This window comes from Vipera berus (assembly GCF_964194415.1).
Source record: "Vipera berus genome assembly, chromosome: 1".
In the NCBI taxonomy this organism is placed as follows: domain Eukaryota; kingdom Metazoa; phylum Chordata; class Lepidosauria; order Squamata; family Viperidae; genus Vipera; species Vipera berus.
The window spans coordinates 128,738,624-128,757,608 of NC_138202.1; the positions used below are offsets into that span (position 1 = coordinate 128,738,624).

Genomic DNA, 18,985 nt, shown 5'->3' on the forward strand with positions numbered 1-18,985 from the left:
AATTTTATTAAAAGGCATAAGTTTTCAAATACCTTCTGATTTTTTGCCACCATAGGTAACGTGGTTCTCTTATAGGGCTCACATCTCTCATTTGTTGTTCTTTCATGTGCTTCTGCCAGCTCACATTAAGAAAATGCTGCTTATGGCTTATTTTCTCATAAGGTTTGCCCATAAATCCTCAGCTTATTGTCAATACTGGCTACCATACTAATCTAAAGTAACAAATTAGTTGTTTGTGTTCAGTCATTTTTCACTGATTTATAGCCGGGATGCATTTATAGTTCTTATGTGTGGGTAATTTTTGCCAATCCTTCAAAAAAATTGTTGGAAAGTTTGTTTTAATTTGAAGTTCTTTTTATGCAAATCATAATGGGATATTGTGTCCAAGGGAAAAAATTGCTTACTTTGTTCTATGAGCTGTGCCTGTTGAAAGTTTTGTGTTCCTTACTGTTCATCTTGCCCCTCCCTCTCACTTTATTTCAGAGGTCAGCAGTGGGTTCAGAATCCTTTCTCATTCAGCATAATGAAAGATATTCTATCTAAGTCTCAATATCTAACGTTTCTGTTCTTGATTCGCTAAAGTTAGGAAATATTAATGCACTTGATTTATAGCCCTACTTTTTTCCCCTGGCCAACACTCAGATTTAAAGAAAAGTAGACTATAAAAAGTAAAACAAATAATACAATAATATTAAAATAATCTAACAGTTAAAAGCATGGTAAAAAAAAGACGGATTTTTAGGGATTTTCTGAGTGTTGAGAGTGTGGAATTCAAGGATTACATTCTGGGAGCAATGAAGGAACTGGTCCTGTTGCGCATACCAGGAAAAAATGAGCCTGTGACACAGAGGGTGTCTTCAAGTGGTTCTTTCCTGCCATTCTTAACAAGTGGATTGATTTACAATCAGAGTGATGTCAGAATTCCCCTGAACAATTTGGGTTTTTTTCTCTCTCCCTCTCCCTCTATCCATTCATCCATCTGTCCGTTCTAAGGCTCCAAAATTTGAAAAGACTTTGAAAGTTACAATTGGCGCGTATTTGGATTTCTTGATGATGAATTCTGGTTCCGTTTGAATAGTTCTTGGATCTGTTATTTTTATGCTAGCCAGAAAATTGTAGTTTGAGTTTGGTTTTGATCTGCTGCTGCTGTGGTTCAATGAATATATAGGTTCAATTTTGCTGAACTTTTAAACTCAGGAGTAGGAAACCTCTGAGACTCCAAATGTTACTAATTACATCTCATCATTCTTGGGCTACTGAAAATTCAGCATGGATTATTTCTTGTTTCTGAGATCAAATGTAGTGATCAGAAATTTAGGAAGCGTCAATCAACGTCATAGAATAGATATTGAATGCTCCTCACCCCTACAGAGGCTAAAATCCAAATGAGAAAACATAGATTCCTTCTCTCTAGTTAACTGAATGATACAGCTGGTTTTGGTCCAGAAGGATCCCTGATCAGTCATACAGTATAGATCAGTGATGGCGAACCTTTTAGAGACTGAGTGCCCAAACTGCAACCCAAAACCCACTTATGTATCGTCGGGTGCCGGGTGGGCATGGCCCATTGGGTGGGCGTGGCTGCGGTGGTAACGGCAGACTAGTTGGGACTAAAAAGTTCAATCAATCAATTCCAACTTTGCGAGATCTTTTTTTTCCCCCTGCGAGAAGTTGAAATTAATTGATTGAACCTTTTTGAGTTTTTTGCACACAGCGGCAGAGGCCTAAAGCGAAACATTTTTATAAAACCCAGCTGAAGGCCTAGGACTGAGGCGACAGCACACATTCCCACAGAGAGGGCTCTGCGTGCCACCTGTGGCACCCGTGCCATAGGTTCGCCACCACAAGTATAGATGATTGCTATTGGATAGATAGGGGAATGCATTCCCGTTAGTTCTGTTGAGCTTCCCTATAGTTGCTGAACATTTCTGGACCTTGCTGGTTTGGGCCTGAAGTCACAATATTATAGGGGACCTTCTGTCAGTGTAAGAAAGTGCATCTTTGCCATTGGTTTATGGCAAGAATAGATCGATTTAATGCTCCTGTTTTGCCCTTTAAATCCTCCCATTGCTAAAAAGTATAGCCTAATTCACTCCATCACTATCAACACCACACTAACCTCCTGACCTTGATGATGCCATTTTAAATAGTTTTTCAGTCACAAGGGGATCACTACTTTTGGATTAGGGCAACCCACAAGAATTCTGTTTTGTCTCCTGTAATTATTTTTGTTTCCCATATGTAAGAATTCTTGTAGGGGTTTTTATTTGTTTGGTGTCTCATTGTTTAATATAGCACTTCAGGATTTATTGAATCTTGCCATTGTATGCTTTCCTAGTATATGAGCTAGGATTCCAACTAAATAAACAAAACTATGCAGGTGTTAGATGTCCAAATCTTTTTTTAAAAAAAAGTTCTCCAAACAGATGAAAATGAATTAATTCATTTCTTCAGATTAACCACACTTTACGACTCACTGTCAAAGAGATGGCTTTTTAAAAAGTTATTTTGGCTGTTAGGGGCCACAAAGGTTGTGTCTTGTAATATCAAAATCTGAACAATTGATAGGCTTTAGGGGTGAGGTGAATGCATGCATTTTGAGTTACATTTTATTGAGAACATTGCTAAAAATTATACTGAAAAATTGGCCACTTTGCCGTCAAATTTTAGCATAGTAACTTGGGTCGGTAAAATGGAAGCCAGTGGCTTCTTACAGACTTACAGGTTAGCAACCTGTCCTAAAAATATTATTGCCCATGCTTATAGGAGAATTTTCTTTTCTCCAGCTAAAGCAGTTGTTGTGGACTTGTGGAAAAACAAACTTTCCCTTTTTGGCCAACCTGCTTTCTTATCTACAGGAAATTCTGTGTTAACAGAAGAGTATTGTAATGGTATTAAATGTCAAGGTTACAGTAAATTATTCTCTGGCCTTTATTTTGTGTAATTGTCTGTCTTGTCATTTTAATTTTTGAATTTGAAATATTGCGTCATCTTTCCAAAATGAGGCTTGATTTTTTTTTTTTGGTCCCCAGTTGTGTTTTTAGAAAAGGCAGTTCTTGATGCTAAGGTCTCAAGGAATGCTGTAGTAGAGACTAAATAGCTTAATATGCAATAGGACAGGAGTCCCCAACCTTTTTGGTTTCTGCGAACTGCTAGTGGCAGTTTCAGCAGAGAGAGGGAATGGTTGCGGGTGCACAACCTAAATCCTCCACATGCACAAACAAAGCTTCACTTGCTCATCATTTTGGTGGCTCAGTAGTGGGCCTTAAATTTGGGGACCCCTGCAATAGGAATTAGAATTTTTTTTAATGTACTGTTCAGCAGCATAGCTCACTAAGTAGGATAGTTCACATTAAATACAGGTAGTGTTCAGGTTGTCACCCTAATTGGGACAGGAATTTCCATAGCTAAGTGAAGCCATCATTAAGTAAAATGTGACATGACTGCAGCAGCAAAACTTCTAATTTAGCAACAGCAGTCCTGGCAATCCAGATTACAGTCATTAGGCAATGACCTCATGCTTCTGCCTTTAAAAAAGGAGGAAGAGGAGGAGATAGCCAGGTGAGAAAAGTTGAAATCCAAGGCTGGAGAACATGACTTCAGGATACTGCGTGGGCTAGTCACCAAGTGACCTAACTTTGATCTCGTGACTGTAGGAACACTACAATGGCCATAACTTTGAGGACCCATCATAAGTCATTCAGTGCCATCTTCACTTTGAACAGACTTTGAGCAAATGAACATAATCCAAGGACTACTTGTATGTTTTGGGATTGGCTACACATATAAATTCAAGAATCACACAACAACATTTTTGGCCTGGGAAAACCATCAAACAATGCTGCTTTTATATTTGCATTGTCATACTGGAAGAAAATCACTTTGATGATTGTTGTATATATGAATTTGAGTTCTTGGTCAATATTCAGGGATTATCAGAGTGGCTGTCAGTTAATAGAACAGTGGACTGTTTTGGGCCAAAATTCCTGAACGTTTTCCACCATTTGAAGTTGTTTTATTTTAGCTTATATATCAGTTTGTGTTGATATTCTTTTGCTTGATTCTGCTAAATTAAATTTGCCAGAGTGTAGTTTATTTTAAATAAATTAGAATAAAGAAAATAGCATATTTCATGCATGATCATGAACTGGCTGTTAACCTTGGGGAGAAAATTGTGCTGATCCACCCAGTTTATGTCCCTCACCCTTTGCACTGTGTGTCTCATTACCTCCCCCTCTTGTGTGTGCCACTCAAGCTAAATTCTTGGTGGTTAGTGGTGGTGTTAGGAACTGAGTTGAACTAAGTGGTGTTGGTGCCTGCCTCTGATCTGTTAACAGCCCCCTTTTGGAATGTGGAGGAGGTGAAAGAAAACAGACGTATTCTGTCTCCCCTGAAGTGTGGGAATATCCTGCCTCTCTCATTCATTCTAGCTTATGCTTTCATGGCACCTGCAGTGCTCAGGTCTGCTGACTTGTTCTCAGCAAAGCAAGTTTAAATTGGATGATACCAATGCCCCAAAATGTCCATGATGTAATTTCCTATTCCTAATTTATTGCCTGGGTGTCTAGGAAAATTACATAATCCATTTCCTTCGGCACCAAGAACCAGCTGCCTTCATGGATAACAAAGCCAGCCTCTTTTTAATTACTTAAAGTGCTCTCCAGTTTTAAATCATTGCTTATTTCTGCTATAATTCTGTGTGTAAATTTCTCAGTTGTAATTCAGCTGTTAGTCATTATTATTTTTTTTTACTAAAGGTACTGATTTCTTTGGCAAGAATGAATGTTTGATTAGAGATGAGTTTAAAGATACCATGGGATTGTATAAGTATAAAATACACTAATCCTAGCATTTTTTCCTCTGACATCACACAATCTTTTCAGAAACGTCTTAAGGAAGTATTTGCTTAGGGGGGAAAAATACTGTTAAATATGATCCCTTGCTCAGTTTATAAAAGGAAACGTGAATCAAAAATTAATTGAAATCACATTTCTAGGGTTTAAATCTAGACAGACTATAAATCAAAGGTAACTGATTACCTGTGATTGTTGCTCATTGCTGAGGCAACCAGTGTACAGTGAGAACAAATCTGACTATCTGATTCAGTGCACACCAGTTAGATTCCTACAATTCTAGAACAAGTTGCTTTAATCACCCATATGATTCAGTCAGTAAGATTCCTGTGATATACTGTATGTGGAATTGGCTCTGTCTTGCATTGGTTGCACAAATTAAAATCATGGTTTTGAAAACTGGAACTGCACTTGTCTTAGTGTTCTCTGGCTTCACCTTCCACTATTGTTAGAAAAATGATTTGCAATGATGCTCATTAAAGTGAATTACATACACTTTCACTCTGTTTTCCATTGCTATTATTTGATGGCAACCCATAGTAGTCAGGGCTGCAGACTAACAAAACCATGTGCTATTTAGACCACCAGGCTGAAAGGGGGAGGAGGCAACATGTCTGATTGCTTCCCACTCACAGAAGTTTAAATTAATATGGCAAGAAGAAAAAGAACTTTTTCTGATTGCCTAGTTTTCTTATCTTGTATTCCATCTTCCCCCCTATGAGCTCAAGGCAGTACATAGGCTGATAGCAGTAATTGGGGCCAGAATTCCCATCACTAGGCAATGCAGTTGTAAAGTGACTGTATCTCTTAGAGATGGTGGTCCTATTGCTGTCATTAAATGAAGATGGTGGGTTGTTAAATGAGGACGTCCTTATGACTTTCTGCTGGCTTTCAACAAAGCAAGTCCTGCATAGCTTGCAGGTTATGTGGTGGGCAGGTAGTTGGCTGCTGTGGCAAGGCACAAGCACAGTTGGACCAGGAATGGGAGGGCGTGCAAGTGTGCTGGGGGTGGATGCTGCTGATGGCAGGAGGGCACAAACGCCACTCTGTGTTCCACCGCTGCTGAGAACTCCCATTGCTGTCAAAGAATACCCCCACCTGGCCTTTTGCAAGCCAACTACTGGCTACATGTGGGCTCTCTCATGAGATTTCAGAAGGCCCTGTATGACTTTGAGAAGGCCACACACGGTGAGGAAGGTCTCACGGAGCAGCAACTGCCTCAGGAAGAGCCAGGCTGGGTGGTGCACCTTGTCAACAGCAAGAGTGTGAAAGAGGCAAAGGTTAGCTAGGGGCAGCACAGTGCAGAGGGCAAAAGGGAGATAGTTGGGGGAGGTGAGTGGAAGCACATGCTCTGTTCATAAATGTGAGTGGGCTGCCAAGTGCCCAGAAATTGAAAATTAACCTTGATGACATTGCAATGGCTGCAACTTGAAGAACTGAGCTTAAATACTATTCTGTTCAGCACCGTGCAACTTTGACCAATTGCTAATGAATGATCATTGGGCGAAGACTATCTATACATATATTCTTTTATCTCATTTTATATTCACAGCACTCCTGTGAGCTAGGCTAGGATGAGAAACCTAATGAGATTTGAAAGACATTTTTCAATCTGCATTTGAGCTGATGCAGACTAGAAGCCAATAGAATACAGAGTGTCTCTGATTCAGCTGGTCAAATTTGAAATGCCTTACTTCAGGTGTAAAAGTTTCATAAGCAGAACTGGTTGCCTCGATCGTTTTTACCCAGAAACATTTTCAAAATGCTTGAAATTTCCCACTTCGAACAGAATTGGTTATTCTGAATGTGATAATGAAAGTTTCAAATTCAAATCCCTACTAGAATCAGTTCATTTGGATAATTTACATGACAGGAGCCTCCTAAATTCAGTGTATGCTTAATAATTGATGTGATAGCCTGTATACTATAAAAGAAACTATAACCAGTCTACCTTCAGGCTATCATTATGTGACTTGTATGTATAGTTTTGGAGATGAGAATGAGCCTATATGTAGCGGAGAATTGCACATGTCACTAAGATCAGACAGTGGCAATGCGGTAGTTTTAATTTTCACTATTATGAAAGCTGAAACCTCTCCTGTCTCATATCAATCAAGTACACTAAGTGTGTCCAAACTGATGCCCTTCAGATATGTAGACAGCATTCATTAGTCTCAGCTATATCTAAAGCTAACCATTATAATAAAAAATATTTTGCTTGTGCCTTCCTGTGATACATTTCTTTCTACCTTAGTATTTTCCCATTGTTATGCCTTTTATAATTTTTCCTTACATTCAATATTTTTTTTTAGTTTTCATCCGATTCTTCTTCTTTTTTCAGCATTGGTTGGATAACACAAAGAGTATAAAAAAACAAGTTAAAAGTAAGTGGTTGAGTTTTTATATATTTTTCAGTGAAGTGTTGGGTACATATTTTGGGATACTGTTCCTCTAAAATGGAGGTGTCAGACTGGCAGCCCACAGGCCGGATGCATCGCACATAGGCCACGCCCACCCCGGCTCTGCAAAGGCAAAAAACATCACAATACGTCACATGACGCGATCGAGTTTGACACCATTGCTCTAAAATATATTTGGACAAAGTGAAATAAAATGTTGCAGTAACAGAAAATGGGCATTATATTTCCTTTGGACTCAAGTTATTTCATTAATTATATATACCACAGAAAATTGGCTTGTTGTCAAATTGCATATAGTTATTTTAAAAAATCCATTTTTACTGAAAGACAGATTGAGGGTGATATTTTCTAGGAAGATATGTTCCTTTAATGTATTGTTCATATTTCTCGCTTTTTCAAATTATTCTCTTGGTAGTAAAATACAGAATGGACCAGAAAGCTTGAAATTCTAGTATAACAGGTACCCTGAATCAGCATTTGGTAATGATGCATTAGTACCATCAGAGACTACCTGGTCTAGAATTTATCTTATTGAAAGATAATGAGAAATGGAACAGAACGGAACAGAAGTTATCATGACAAAAATTAAGTAGCAATATGGGTGAAGGCAAAATGCATACAATCTACTGCAGAACGGTTGCATTCTTTGCTAACAAAAGAACATAGCAAAAGGTTTCGATAACCCAAGTGAAGTAGGTGTTAGTGGGATGCAAAACTAAGTAGTAGTAAAAGTTTTGGAGACTGGTTAAAAGTTCAGAGAGGCTCCAGGATTAGAAGACCTAGAGAGGTGGAACAAATTCGGAAAAAGCTTTCTTCCTAGGAAGGTACAGTATAGTATGCTTGTTTCATTTGTGCTTTGCAAATACTATATAAACTATATAACTCTATAGCTTTGCAATGTTTTACTCTCCAAAAATGCACTGCCTCTTGTTTCAGCTTTAAATCTGTAGAACATGTGCTGATACAAGCTCCCACAGCCAAGATCTGTGGATTTCTCACTTCATAGAATAGAGCTTGGTAATACTGGGATTAACCTAGATTTGTCTGTTCTTGGCAAGACAAGTCAACTTAATGTAATGTAACTTAAATGGCTTCTAATACCTAATGTAAAATTACCTCTGCCTATTTTTAACCCTGTATTGCTGGTATGTTTTGTATTTAGATTGTTTTAAATTAATTTCATCTTGAGAACAATTGTAACTGTTGTGTGTACTTGTATGTACATCTTTGCAAAACATTGTCTATGCTGTCAGTAACACATATTTCTTTCTGTAGTTGGTCCACCGTACTGTCTTCATCTTCGTGTAAAATTTTACTCTTCTGAACCAAACAACTTACGTGAAGAGCTCACAAGGTACATTGTATGCAAGCAGAAAAACTACAAACCCTATAGAAAAATTTTGATGATTTGTATTTTTAGCCCAGTGTATAATCTGGGACGCAGTGTATAAAAGGGACGCGGTGGCTCAGCGGGTTAGGACGCTGAGCTTGTCGATCAGAAGGTCGGCAGTTTGGCGGGTCGAATCCCGAGTGCAGAGTGAGCGCCTGTTACTCGTCCCAGCTTCTGCCAACCTAGCAGTTCGAAAGCACGTAAAAATGCAAGTAGAAAAATAGGGACCATTACGGTGGGAAGGTAACAGCGTTCCGTGCGCCTTTGGCGTCTAGTCATGCTGGCCACATGACCACGGAGACGTCCTCGGACAAGCACTGGCTCTTCGGCTTTGAAACGGAGATGAGCACCGGCCCCTGGAGTCGGAAACGACTAGCACGCATGTGCGGGGGAACCTTTACCTTTACCTTTATAATCTGAATATGAATATTGCAAGGTTCCTAGTTTTTAAACAGTTAAATAAAAGTTGAGTACTCAGATTATGCCCCCAAGGCCAGGCACTTGAATAAATAGTGAAAGGGTGGGAGCAAATCCATACATTAAATATCAGTGAAATGTATTCAGTTTTATATCCAGTCCTCATAGCATTCCCATTCTATCGAGAATACTTATGAAATGAAGTTCCTACCAAACAAATATAAAAAGATTTTGGACTTGACCAAGAAATCTGCTCTGGGATTTCTTTTAAATGATGAAAAAGTAGAAAAAAAAATACTTAAAAATAATCACTTCTCCTCTTTTATCCCATTTCAGTATTACGCCCCAGGAAAACACAGGAAACTGAAATCGGAAAATGAGTATTCCTCAATCAGAATGTTATTCTTCTGTGATAAAACAGACTCTTCCTTGTTTCTGTGTTTTCACTGAGAATCCTTTGTGCTTTTCTCCCCAATACATGAATTTCTGCTTGACAATCAGCTTCTCAAGCAGTCTTGTCAGTCTTTTTCATCCAGAAACAACTGATTGGCTCTTCTTGCAGTTGCTATTAACCCTCTTCAGATCCGTACACTGAAAGCATCTGTCTTCTTGCTGTCACTCTTTCTCAGTGATTAGTTGTCACAGCCATACTTCCAACACTGGGAAACTCTTGCAATAACTATTCTAATATGTATTGTCATAGAGATATGACAAAAATCTATCATGATCAGATAGGCCTTCCTACCTATCTCCAGCATACTGAAACTATGTGTATGCTACTAAAAGTACCTTAGGGAGCACCTGCTGCCGGCATCAACTTCCCTCCGCCCTGTGCGTTCCCACAGAGAGGGCCTCCTCAGGGTGCCTCCGGTCAGAGAATGTCGTCTGGTGGCCCCCAGGGGGAGGTCCTTCTCTGTGGGCGCCCCGGATTTATGGAATCGGTTGCCGGTGGAGCTCCGGATGGCGCCCGACCTTCGCTCCTTCCGGCGCGATCTGAAGACGCATTTATTTGAACAAGCCGGCTTGGCCTGATGGGGGATGGGTTGGGTTTTTATGGTCATTTTAATATATGTATTTACTGTTTTTTTAGCTTGGGCATATGTTTAATTCTTTTTTAACTTTTGTATTTTTTGTATTTTTATATGGTTGCCCTGTTCACCGCCCTGAGTCCTCCGGGAGAAGGGCGGTATATAAATAAAATTATTATTATTATTATTATTATTATTATTATTATTATTATTATTATTATTATTATTATTATTATTATTATTATTATTATTATTATTATTATTACTCCTGTGTCTCTTCATGACATCAGTTGGGTGAAATGAAGCGTTATAGGGCAAGTTTGTGAATCAACATCCCTCAAATGGGCTAAATGAAAGAATGCGCCTAAAATTTTGGGCCCATTGTTAGCATGGGATTGAAATTTGGCAAATTTGTGACTGCTTCAGTATTGCTGCATTGCCATGGTCAGCCACAAGTATGTAATTCTAATTTCTAACCTCCTTGCCAGCTTCCCACCAGAAGGTCAATGGGAAATTTGGAAGTCACACACAATCCCCCATGGTCCTTTTCTCTGTATATGTAAGGAAACAACTTCTTAAATAATGACCCAGTGGGTCATGGGCTATCTAATGTACCGCTATCACTTTGTCATAAACAGTGAGGGATTGAATATAGTGGTTGACATTAACCCAGACTTTTCAGTTTCCATTTTTATTTTCATAATGAGCTCTCCATTTTGTCTTTGGTCAGCTTGTTTTATTTTGTTTTAGCTAACAATATGGTATTGTCTGCATATCACAGATTGTTAGTGTTTCAACCTCCAGTTTTGATTGCAGTTGCCATCTCTTCCAATTTTGCCATTCATAATATATTCCCTGTGTAATTTCAACAGATAGGGGGACATTATGCACCCTTATCTCATTCCCTTCCCTACTCTATTTCTTCACTCTAACAGTAGCTTCTTGTTCTTCTGAGGAATAATCAATTGTTCTGGTTCACCCATTAGCCCAATATATTCTGCCATGATCTATGCAATCAAAGGCCTTGCTATAATCAGTAAAGCAGAGATAAAGCTTCTTTAGAAAATTCCTTGCTCACTCTATTATGTGTCTTATACTTGCTACCTAGTTGATAATCCTTCGCCTTTGTGAAGTCTTCCTGTTCGTTTGGTGTTTTTGTCTTCATGTACCATTTTATTGTTACGTAAAATTTTGTTTGCAGGAAGAGTTAATAAAAGTTTCACATTTTCTAGCCTCTTCTTTAAGTCTTTTCCAATCTCTATGCAACTCTATGGAAACAGGTTAAAGTCATCACAATTTTCCCTGCTGTACTATTGTAACTTCTTGTTTCTAGTTTTGTTGTCACCTGAAAATCTAAATTTCAGATACAAAATTCTTTCCATTCTCATTCAGCGAAGTCTTAATGGTACATCCCATATCCAGTCTTTTCTTCAGTAGAAGGAGTCTTCCTAAAAATAACTTTTCCCTTTTGTTATTATTTTCTTTTAGTTATTACTATTTGGGGTAGATATATCTTTCCTCTTTCATTCTTGCTTAACACCGGAAGCTTGTGTTCAGTCATTTCAGATCTTCCTTATTGATGAAGACTTTCATTCTCTGTTTTCTCTAGTTATTACGATACTTTGTTCTGAATGCCACTTACATCTTTTCCATTTAGATAAATGTTGGGGTTTTTTTCTTTTACATGTTTTTTCTTCTAAATGTTTTCACACATTTCGCTTCTCTGTGAAAATATTTTTCTTTCTTTAATCTTCTGATATTAACCCAAATATTTTATACCAGTAATTCATAATCTGTCCACAGTCTGCAGCTGGAAATGTTCTAGCTGAGTGAATGTATATCTCATCTTCTGTTTTCCTTTATGTAATTGATTTGATTTCAGGATTGTGTCTATGCAGTAATGATCTTATGTTATAGAGTATATCTATGGTGCTTGATAGCAATTTCATGTGTGTATTAACAAGGAAAAAAAATTCTCATCACAACTCTTATTAATTTCTCCTTGTTTTACTGCATTGTACAAATCAAACTTTTCTGTAATTTCAGATTCATTTATTTCCCCAATATCTGTAATCCAGTCATGCATGAATAGTACTCCTTACTTTCTAGGTGATACTTTTGACAAATTTTGCAGTTTGCCATAGAATTGTTAAGTGTTGTATAATGTTGCATTTCTATCTGGGTTATATATAATCATATAATAGTGATGTGCAGTTGCTATTCATTATGTTTAATAGATATGATTCTGTTGTTGTGAAAAAGCTGAATAGTGATGTTCTTTTTGGAGCTTTATGAGCACTCCATTCCATCATACAGTTTAATGCTCAGAATATATAAATTTTAACCCTTTTCAGTATTTCTAAGTTCATTTATTCCTAAAAGATTTTTTAAAAAGCAAGGTCCTAAACTGTTCAAAGCCTTAAATATTTATACTCAAAATATCCTTGCATCCTCAGTAATATTTTTCTTGCTTTCCCCTTTTAAAACAGATATTTATTTGTTCTTCAACTAAAGCAGGATATTCTGAGTGGCAAGTAAGTACTATTAATAATTGTACTAAAACTTAGTTCACACAACCTGCTAAATCTTGAGTTGGGCTTATTGCAAGGTACATACTTGATCCATGGTTAAAATTCGTAGATGTTAGTGGTAGCCTCTTTAGCTGAGACTGTTGTGTTTTGTGGAACCCAAGGAGTTTTTGTTTACAGTCAAGGCCCTAGGAAGAATTTTCCTGTGTGAATCAAATGCTACTCTGCAGTGACACATCGTTATCAGGTAGTTCAGCTGCTAGATTATTTCCTTTGTACTGTTCATATCTGTAGCTCACTGAACCTAGATAAGAGATTCTGTATTGTCTTGGGCATCTACATTTGTCAAGCGTTACATTTTGCATATTCAGCAAGAGTAGCCATTGGATGCATGTTTGGAAGAGAGTACCGTATATACTTGAGTATAAGCCGACTCGAGTATAAGCCGAGACCCCCAATTTCACCCCCAAAAACTGGAAAAAGTTATTGACTCGAGTATAAGCCGATCCGCCGTTCTGCAAGCCTCCGCCGCTGGCGGAGGCTGGATCCGCGCTCTGCAAGCCTCTGCCGTCAGCAGAGGCTCGATCCGCCATTTTGCAAGCCTGAATACACAGGAATACCCTGTGTGGCCGCGGCTCTCGGGGAAGCCCTGGCTGTCCGCTTCCTCGCTCCACGCTGCCATTCGGGGCCCGCGCGTTCCCCGGGCAAATCGCGGCGCCCAGCAGGCGAGGAAACACGCCCGCTCCAGTCGCCCCCCCTTCCCTCAGGAGACGCGAAGCAAGTGACCGCCCGGAGCTTACCGAGGACTTGCGCGCGGCCGAGGCTTCGGTGCTTCCAGGATCGCGCGCACCTCTCCCAAGCCGCCGCCGTCCAGAGACCTGCCGAAGTTTGGGGAGGTTTGGGGAGGTGCGCGCGCACCTCCCCAAACCTCCCCAAACGTCGGCAGGTCTCCGGACCTCCGCGCCCAGGTCTGGAGACCTGCCGACGTTTGGGGAGGTTTGGGCACCTCCCCAAACCTCCCCAAACGTCGGCAGGTCTCCGGACCTCCGCGCCCGGCCTGCCTGCTTCTTTCCGCTGCAGAAAGAAGCAGGCAGGCAGGGTGCGGAGGTCCGGAGACCTGCCGACGTTTGGGGAGGTTTGGGGAGGCGCGCACGCACCTCCCCAAACCTCCCCAAACTTCGGCAGGTCTCCGGACGGCGGTGGCTTGGGAGAGGTGCGCGCGATCCCGGAAGCACCAAAGCCTCGGCCGCGCACAAGTCCTCGGTAAGTTTTTTTGTTGACTGGAGTATAAGCTGAAGTGGAATTTTTCAGCCCAAAAAGTGGGCTGAAAAATTCGGCTTATACTCAAGTATATACGGTACTTTCTACTTTCCTGAGTCATGCAAAAACCTCACATTAGCTTGCTATCAAGACAGACCACAAAGAAAGATATGGTATTGCGTGTAATCATGGCTCTTTGAATGCTTTTCTGAATTTACACAACATAGTATCCTTTCTTCTTATAGGCACAGCTCTCATTGTACTAAGATTGTTTTAGTTTGGTTTCTGACCGCCAAATGCAAGCACGCTTTGCCAGTTTATTGAAACTCATTATTATTCCCTTCCTCCCTTCCTTTAAAATCTAATTATATTTCTACACAGCCTACAGCCCAATCCTTTGGGATTAAGGTTACCAATAAATGCTGGAAAGAAAGAAAATATTAGAACAGTTTGCCTGATACTTTTTTTCTTCTTGTTATAGATTGGAATGTCCCTTTGAAACAGCAGTGCAATTAGCAGCTTACATGTTACAGGGTAAGTTGCCTGGAGAATTTTGTGTGGGTGTGCTGCTTAAAACCATGGACTTCTTCAAGCCAAACAGGTTTCCTTTGCCAGTAGCAAACCACATGCAGATGCTTGGTTATTTTTGTACATGAAGGATCTATTTCATGTTCAATCCAACCACCGGATTATAAAGCCGATAAGGCAACGTCAAATAATGTTGACCACCAAGATTTCAGCTTTGGACAACTATTTTACAGCCCATCATGATTAAGAAGTATGAATGGAATTCTGAGGCTTGCAGAGCTGTGATCTTTATCTGAGGTGGGGGATTAAACAGGAATAGGAAGAGTCAGCTTTCTTCAGTAAAGATAACTATTTTTGTTATTTGAATTTTGTTCTGACAAACTCAGTGAACAGCAAAATGCAACTTTGATTACAAACCTGGCTGACAGTTGGAATCCTGCACAGAGTATGGCAATGCTTTTGTCATCTTTCCCAAGCTCTCTTTTAAAAAGCTGCCAGGTTTTTACTTATTTTTCATTGTTTCTCATAAATATAAAAGGAGTTTTCTTGTTTTAGCTTTAATAAGCTTGAATTTTAACAAATATGTACAACTCTATGTGTGATTTTGTCATATGGTGTCCTTAAATTTTACTTCGTGTTTATTTCCACATATTAATATTTACTTAATTTTTATAATTCACCTAAACCTGTTCCTATTTTAAGTGCTTAAAATTTATTTATGCAGAAATAATTTCTACAAAATTCAATGGAATATTTATAGGACACCAGTTTTGGAGGTTTTAGTGCTACTAAAGTGCTTTTTGGCTTTAGATAGTTCTCATTGTAGATAACAGATTTATAATTGGATATTTTTTTTTTTGTCTAGGAATAAAGAATGTTCAGGGATTACCTGTATGTGTGTAATTTTTCCCCCCATGTATAAAATCAAAACTACAAATTTTTGTTTCCTGATACCTACACAAAATCTTATAAATCAGTTAAGTTATTCAGTACGTTGCTTTGAAATGCAAAAGTGAATTTTCTTTCTTGCACAATTCATTATATATGACATAAAAATGTACTACATTCCTTTTTAACTTACATCAGAGTTGTTTCCATTATTTGCTACTAGCTTGACTATAGCTACCTCTGTATATGTTCTTTTATTGTTTTGTTCTTTATGTAAACTGCTGTGCTCTACTGATTAGATTTATGTGCAATCAAGCCATATTTAATTGCATAGCGTCTATAAGCTAATTAAGCTGAGAGGAGAGAGCCTGTATGCAAGAAGAGGAGGGCAATAAAATTATGTTTATGTAGCCAAAATCATTCTCAGTATTGCAGAAACGTTATGAAGAAGTGGTGGTCCTGAGTTTCTGAATCACTGCTAGTGGTCTTAGGATGCTAATTTACACGAGACGAGATTGATTTTTTTATTTAATTATGTAGACGTATATTCTGTTTCACACATACCAATGTAAAACTTTTCATTTTTGAAAATATCTATTAGAATTTAAATAAAATTGCCTTAATTTGGGAGAAAATATATCCAATATTGCAGCCTAATTCTGTAAATTATGCTTATAGAAGTGTATCCCTTATTACAAAATAACTTTATACAAATAAGAAATAGTAAGGCATAAAAACCTGGTGATACTCCTTTGAGATTGTGGTTGCCTTGGCCATTCTCAAGAGAAAGAGGCATGTCTAATTAAAAAGATTTTCTACTCTTTTCAGCAGATTTAGAACATGTGTGGGGGAGAGTACGGGAGAAATAAGAATATGGAGCACACCTATCGGGCAAGCAAAATTCCATTTGTATGACATTGGGAGGAGACCAGTGTAGGAGATAAATGTATTTATCAACACTAAATGTTCTCTCATTTCTTGATAGCTAAAACACAGCAAGTGAATAAAGACTTTCCAGCTTCTAGAGACTGAAAGATTCCATAACTTGAGCATTTTGGATATTAACAGTTCCAACCAATCTAACTGAGAGAGGAAGACTATTTTTATTGAGTGAGTGACTAAGATACCCTGTTTTTTGCAGCTGAACTTGGGGATTATGATCCTATTGAGCACATTCCGGACATGGTGTCAGAATTCAGATTTGTGCCCAATCAAACCGAAGAGATGGAACTGTCCATTTTTGAGAAGTGGAAGGAATACAGGTAACTAAGTCCTGGATTGTAAATATCCATAACTTGCCCCTCCCATATAATTTTGTACATGTTTGTATTATTTTCTATCCATTGTGGCATGTTATTGAGAACTATTTTAGTATTTAGCATAAATTGGGATTTCATCAATATTTGTAGATCTGTAATTGATCCCTACAAGAGAGACCATAATGTTAATTAGGTCAAATACTATTTTAAACAATTACACAGAATATGTCTTTTTGATAACATTTATATCATAGTGGTATGTGTACTAGCTTTATCCTCATTTTCTTTTTAGTTTTCACCAGAGGTTCCCCAGGATGGGGATCAAGAAACTGAATCCCCCGTAAATGCAGAGTAGTTGCGATTTTGCTCTGTACTTAAGAGCCAGATAAAGAAGAAGCTGTTTTTCAATATTATGCCATTTACTTTTCTCTACAGAGCAAATACCAACAGATCTTAAAACAATCTGGTATTTTTAAATACTAGTGCACAAATTTAACATCTCCAAATTTATCAGAACAACTGTACAAGTTTCAACTGCACAGGTTTCCACAGCTTAATTATGTGGTATAATACTTTCCCAGTTCTTACATTTCTAAACAAAATAAGCATTAATAATAATAATAATAATAACAACAACAACAACAACAACAACAATAATAATAATAATAATAATAATAATAATAATAATAATAATAATAATAATAATAATAATTTTATTTGTATACCGCCCTTCTCCCGAAGGACTCAGGGCGGTGAACAGGGCAAACATAAAAGTACAAAAATACAAAAGTTAAGAAAGAATTAAACGAGATGCCCAAGTTATAACAATAGGTTAAAATACATTTAAAACAACAATAAAATCCAAACCCATCCCCCATCAGGCCAGGCCGGCTTGTTCGAACAAATAAGTCTTCAGATCACGTCGGAAGGAGCGAAGGTCGGGCGCCATCTGGAGCTCAACCGGCAAACGATTCCATCTATGGCCTTGGAACACTATTAACATTTGAATTAGAACTGGTACTCTTTAGTTTGTCTTGGGCACTTTTAAACTTATGTGTAATCAGTTTTTCTGGAAGGATTTTATAGTTTTGCTGTAATTTTTGTGCTGCGTATATTATTTCAGGGGTCAGTCACCAGCTCAGGCAGAAACAAACTATTTGAACAAAGCAAAATGGCTCGAAATGTATGGAGTAGACATGCATATAGTAAAGGTAAGATTGTGGTAACAATCTTTTCAGGAATGCTTGTATTGTTAATATTGAAAAAACACAATTCAGGCATAAGAAAATGGATTTTTGTTTATTTTATCTGTTTGCCATGGCATGATACTTTGGCTACACCAGATTAGCTGTCTCACAGGCCATCACAAATCTCTGGATCTTAAGAAACTCTCCAGAATAGATTTGGTGGGATGCTGCAAAGGAAAAAAGCCATGTAATTTACCAGTTAAGGCTCTTGTCAATGTACCCCAATAGAATATACTGTTGTACTGGTGGTGATAACAGTACATTTAATACAATCATCTGTGAGTAAAAGCTGTTTATTTGTTACTGACTTTGAAAGCACACATAATGTATTAGTACAAACTGACAATGTCGTAATGGTTTGATGGAAAATATGATGGAATCCATAGGGGTTTTCTTTTAAGAAATAATATCTAACTGATAACCTAACAATCATTTTAAAGCAGGGGTGTCAAACTGGCAGCCCATAGGCTGGATGCATCACGCTTAGGCCACACCCACCCTGGCTCCACAAAGACAAAAAACGTCACGATACGTCACGTGACGCAATCGAGTTTGACACCCATGTTTTAAAGTAAGGACAAAGCTAGCTAGAATATCTCCATATAAGTAATATGGAGCTGTGGTGGTGCAGTGGTTAGAATCCAGTATTGCAGGCTAATTCTGCTGACTGCCAGGAGTTCAATTCTGACTGATTCAAGGTTGACTCAGCCTTCTAGCCTTCCGAGGTCAGTAAAATAAGAACCCAGATTGTTGGGGGCAATATGCTGATTCTGTAAATCACTTAGACAGGACTGTAAAGCACTATGAAGTGGTATATAAGTCTAAGTTCCATTGCTAAGTGCTATTACTATTTGTATTATTTTCTCCACCGCCCCATGTTTTTAAAAATTCCATTCTTTCCAGCATAGTTATGGAAAGTTTTCAATGGTAATAACATTGTAATAAAGAACCATGAGGCAATTTAAAATACAAAGATAAAATATTATGAAAAGTACAGATCATCCCTAAATGTTCTGTTGGGAAGCAGGAAATTTAGTGGAACAAATTGTCCATTTGCTAGGTCATGTGTTAATTTAGATACAGTGTATGTGACTCATTTTGCTGTAAAATCATAACAATAATTAAAATACTAATTGTATTAAGATAATCTGTTGTGCAAAAAAAATC

The 18,985-nt window shown here is 38.2% G+C and overlaps 1 protein-coding gene across 1 annotated transcript in view; it reads left to right on the forward strand.

Moving 5' to 3' along the window:
* Nucleotides 1-18,985, forward strand: part of EPB41L5 (erythrocyte membrane protein band 4.1 like 5) — a 69,509-nt gene that overhangs the window by 11,170 nt on the left and 39,354 nt on the right. Inside the window, exons 4-9 of the mRNA XM_081343274.1 lie at nt 7,195-7,237; nt 8,549-8,627; nt 12,598-12,642; nt 14,378-14,430; nt 16,454-16,574; nt 17,695-17,782. Of these exons, the coding sequence (XP_081199400.1) occupies nt 7,195-7,237; nt 8,549-8,627; nt 12,598-12,642; nt 14,378-14,430; nt 16,454-16,574; nt 17,695-17,782 (429 nt within the window). The remainder of the gene's footprint in view (nt 1-7,194; nt 7,238-8,548; nt 8,628-12,597; nt 12,643-14,377; nt 14,431-16,453; nt 16,575-17,694; nt 17,783-18,985) is intronic.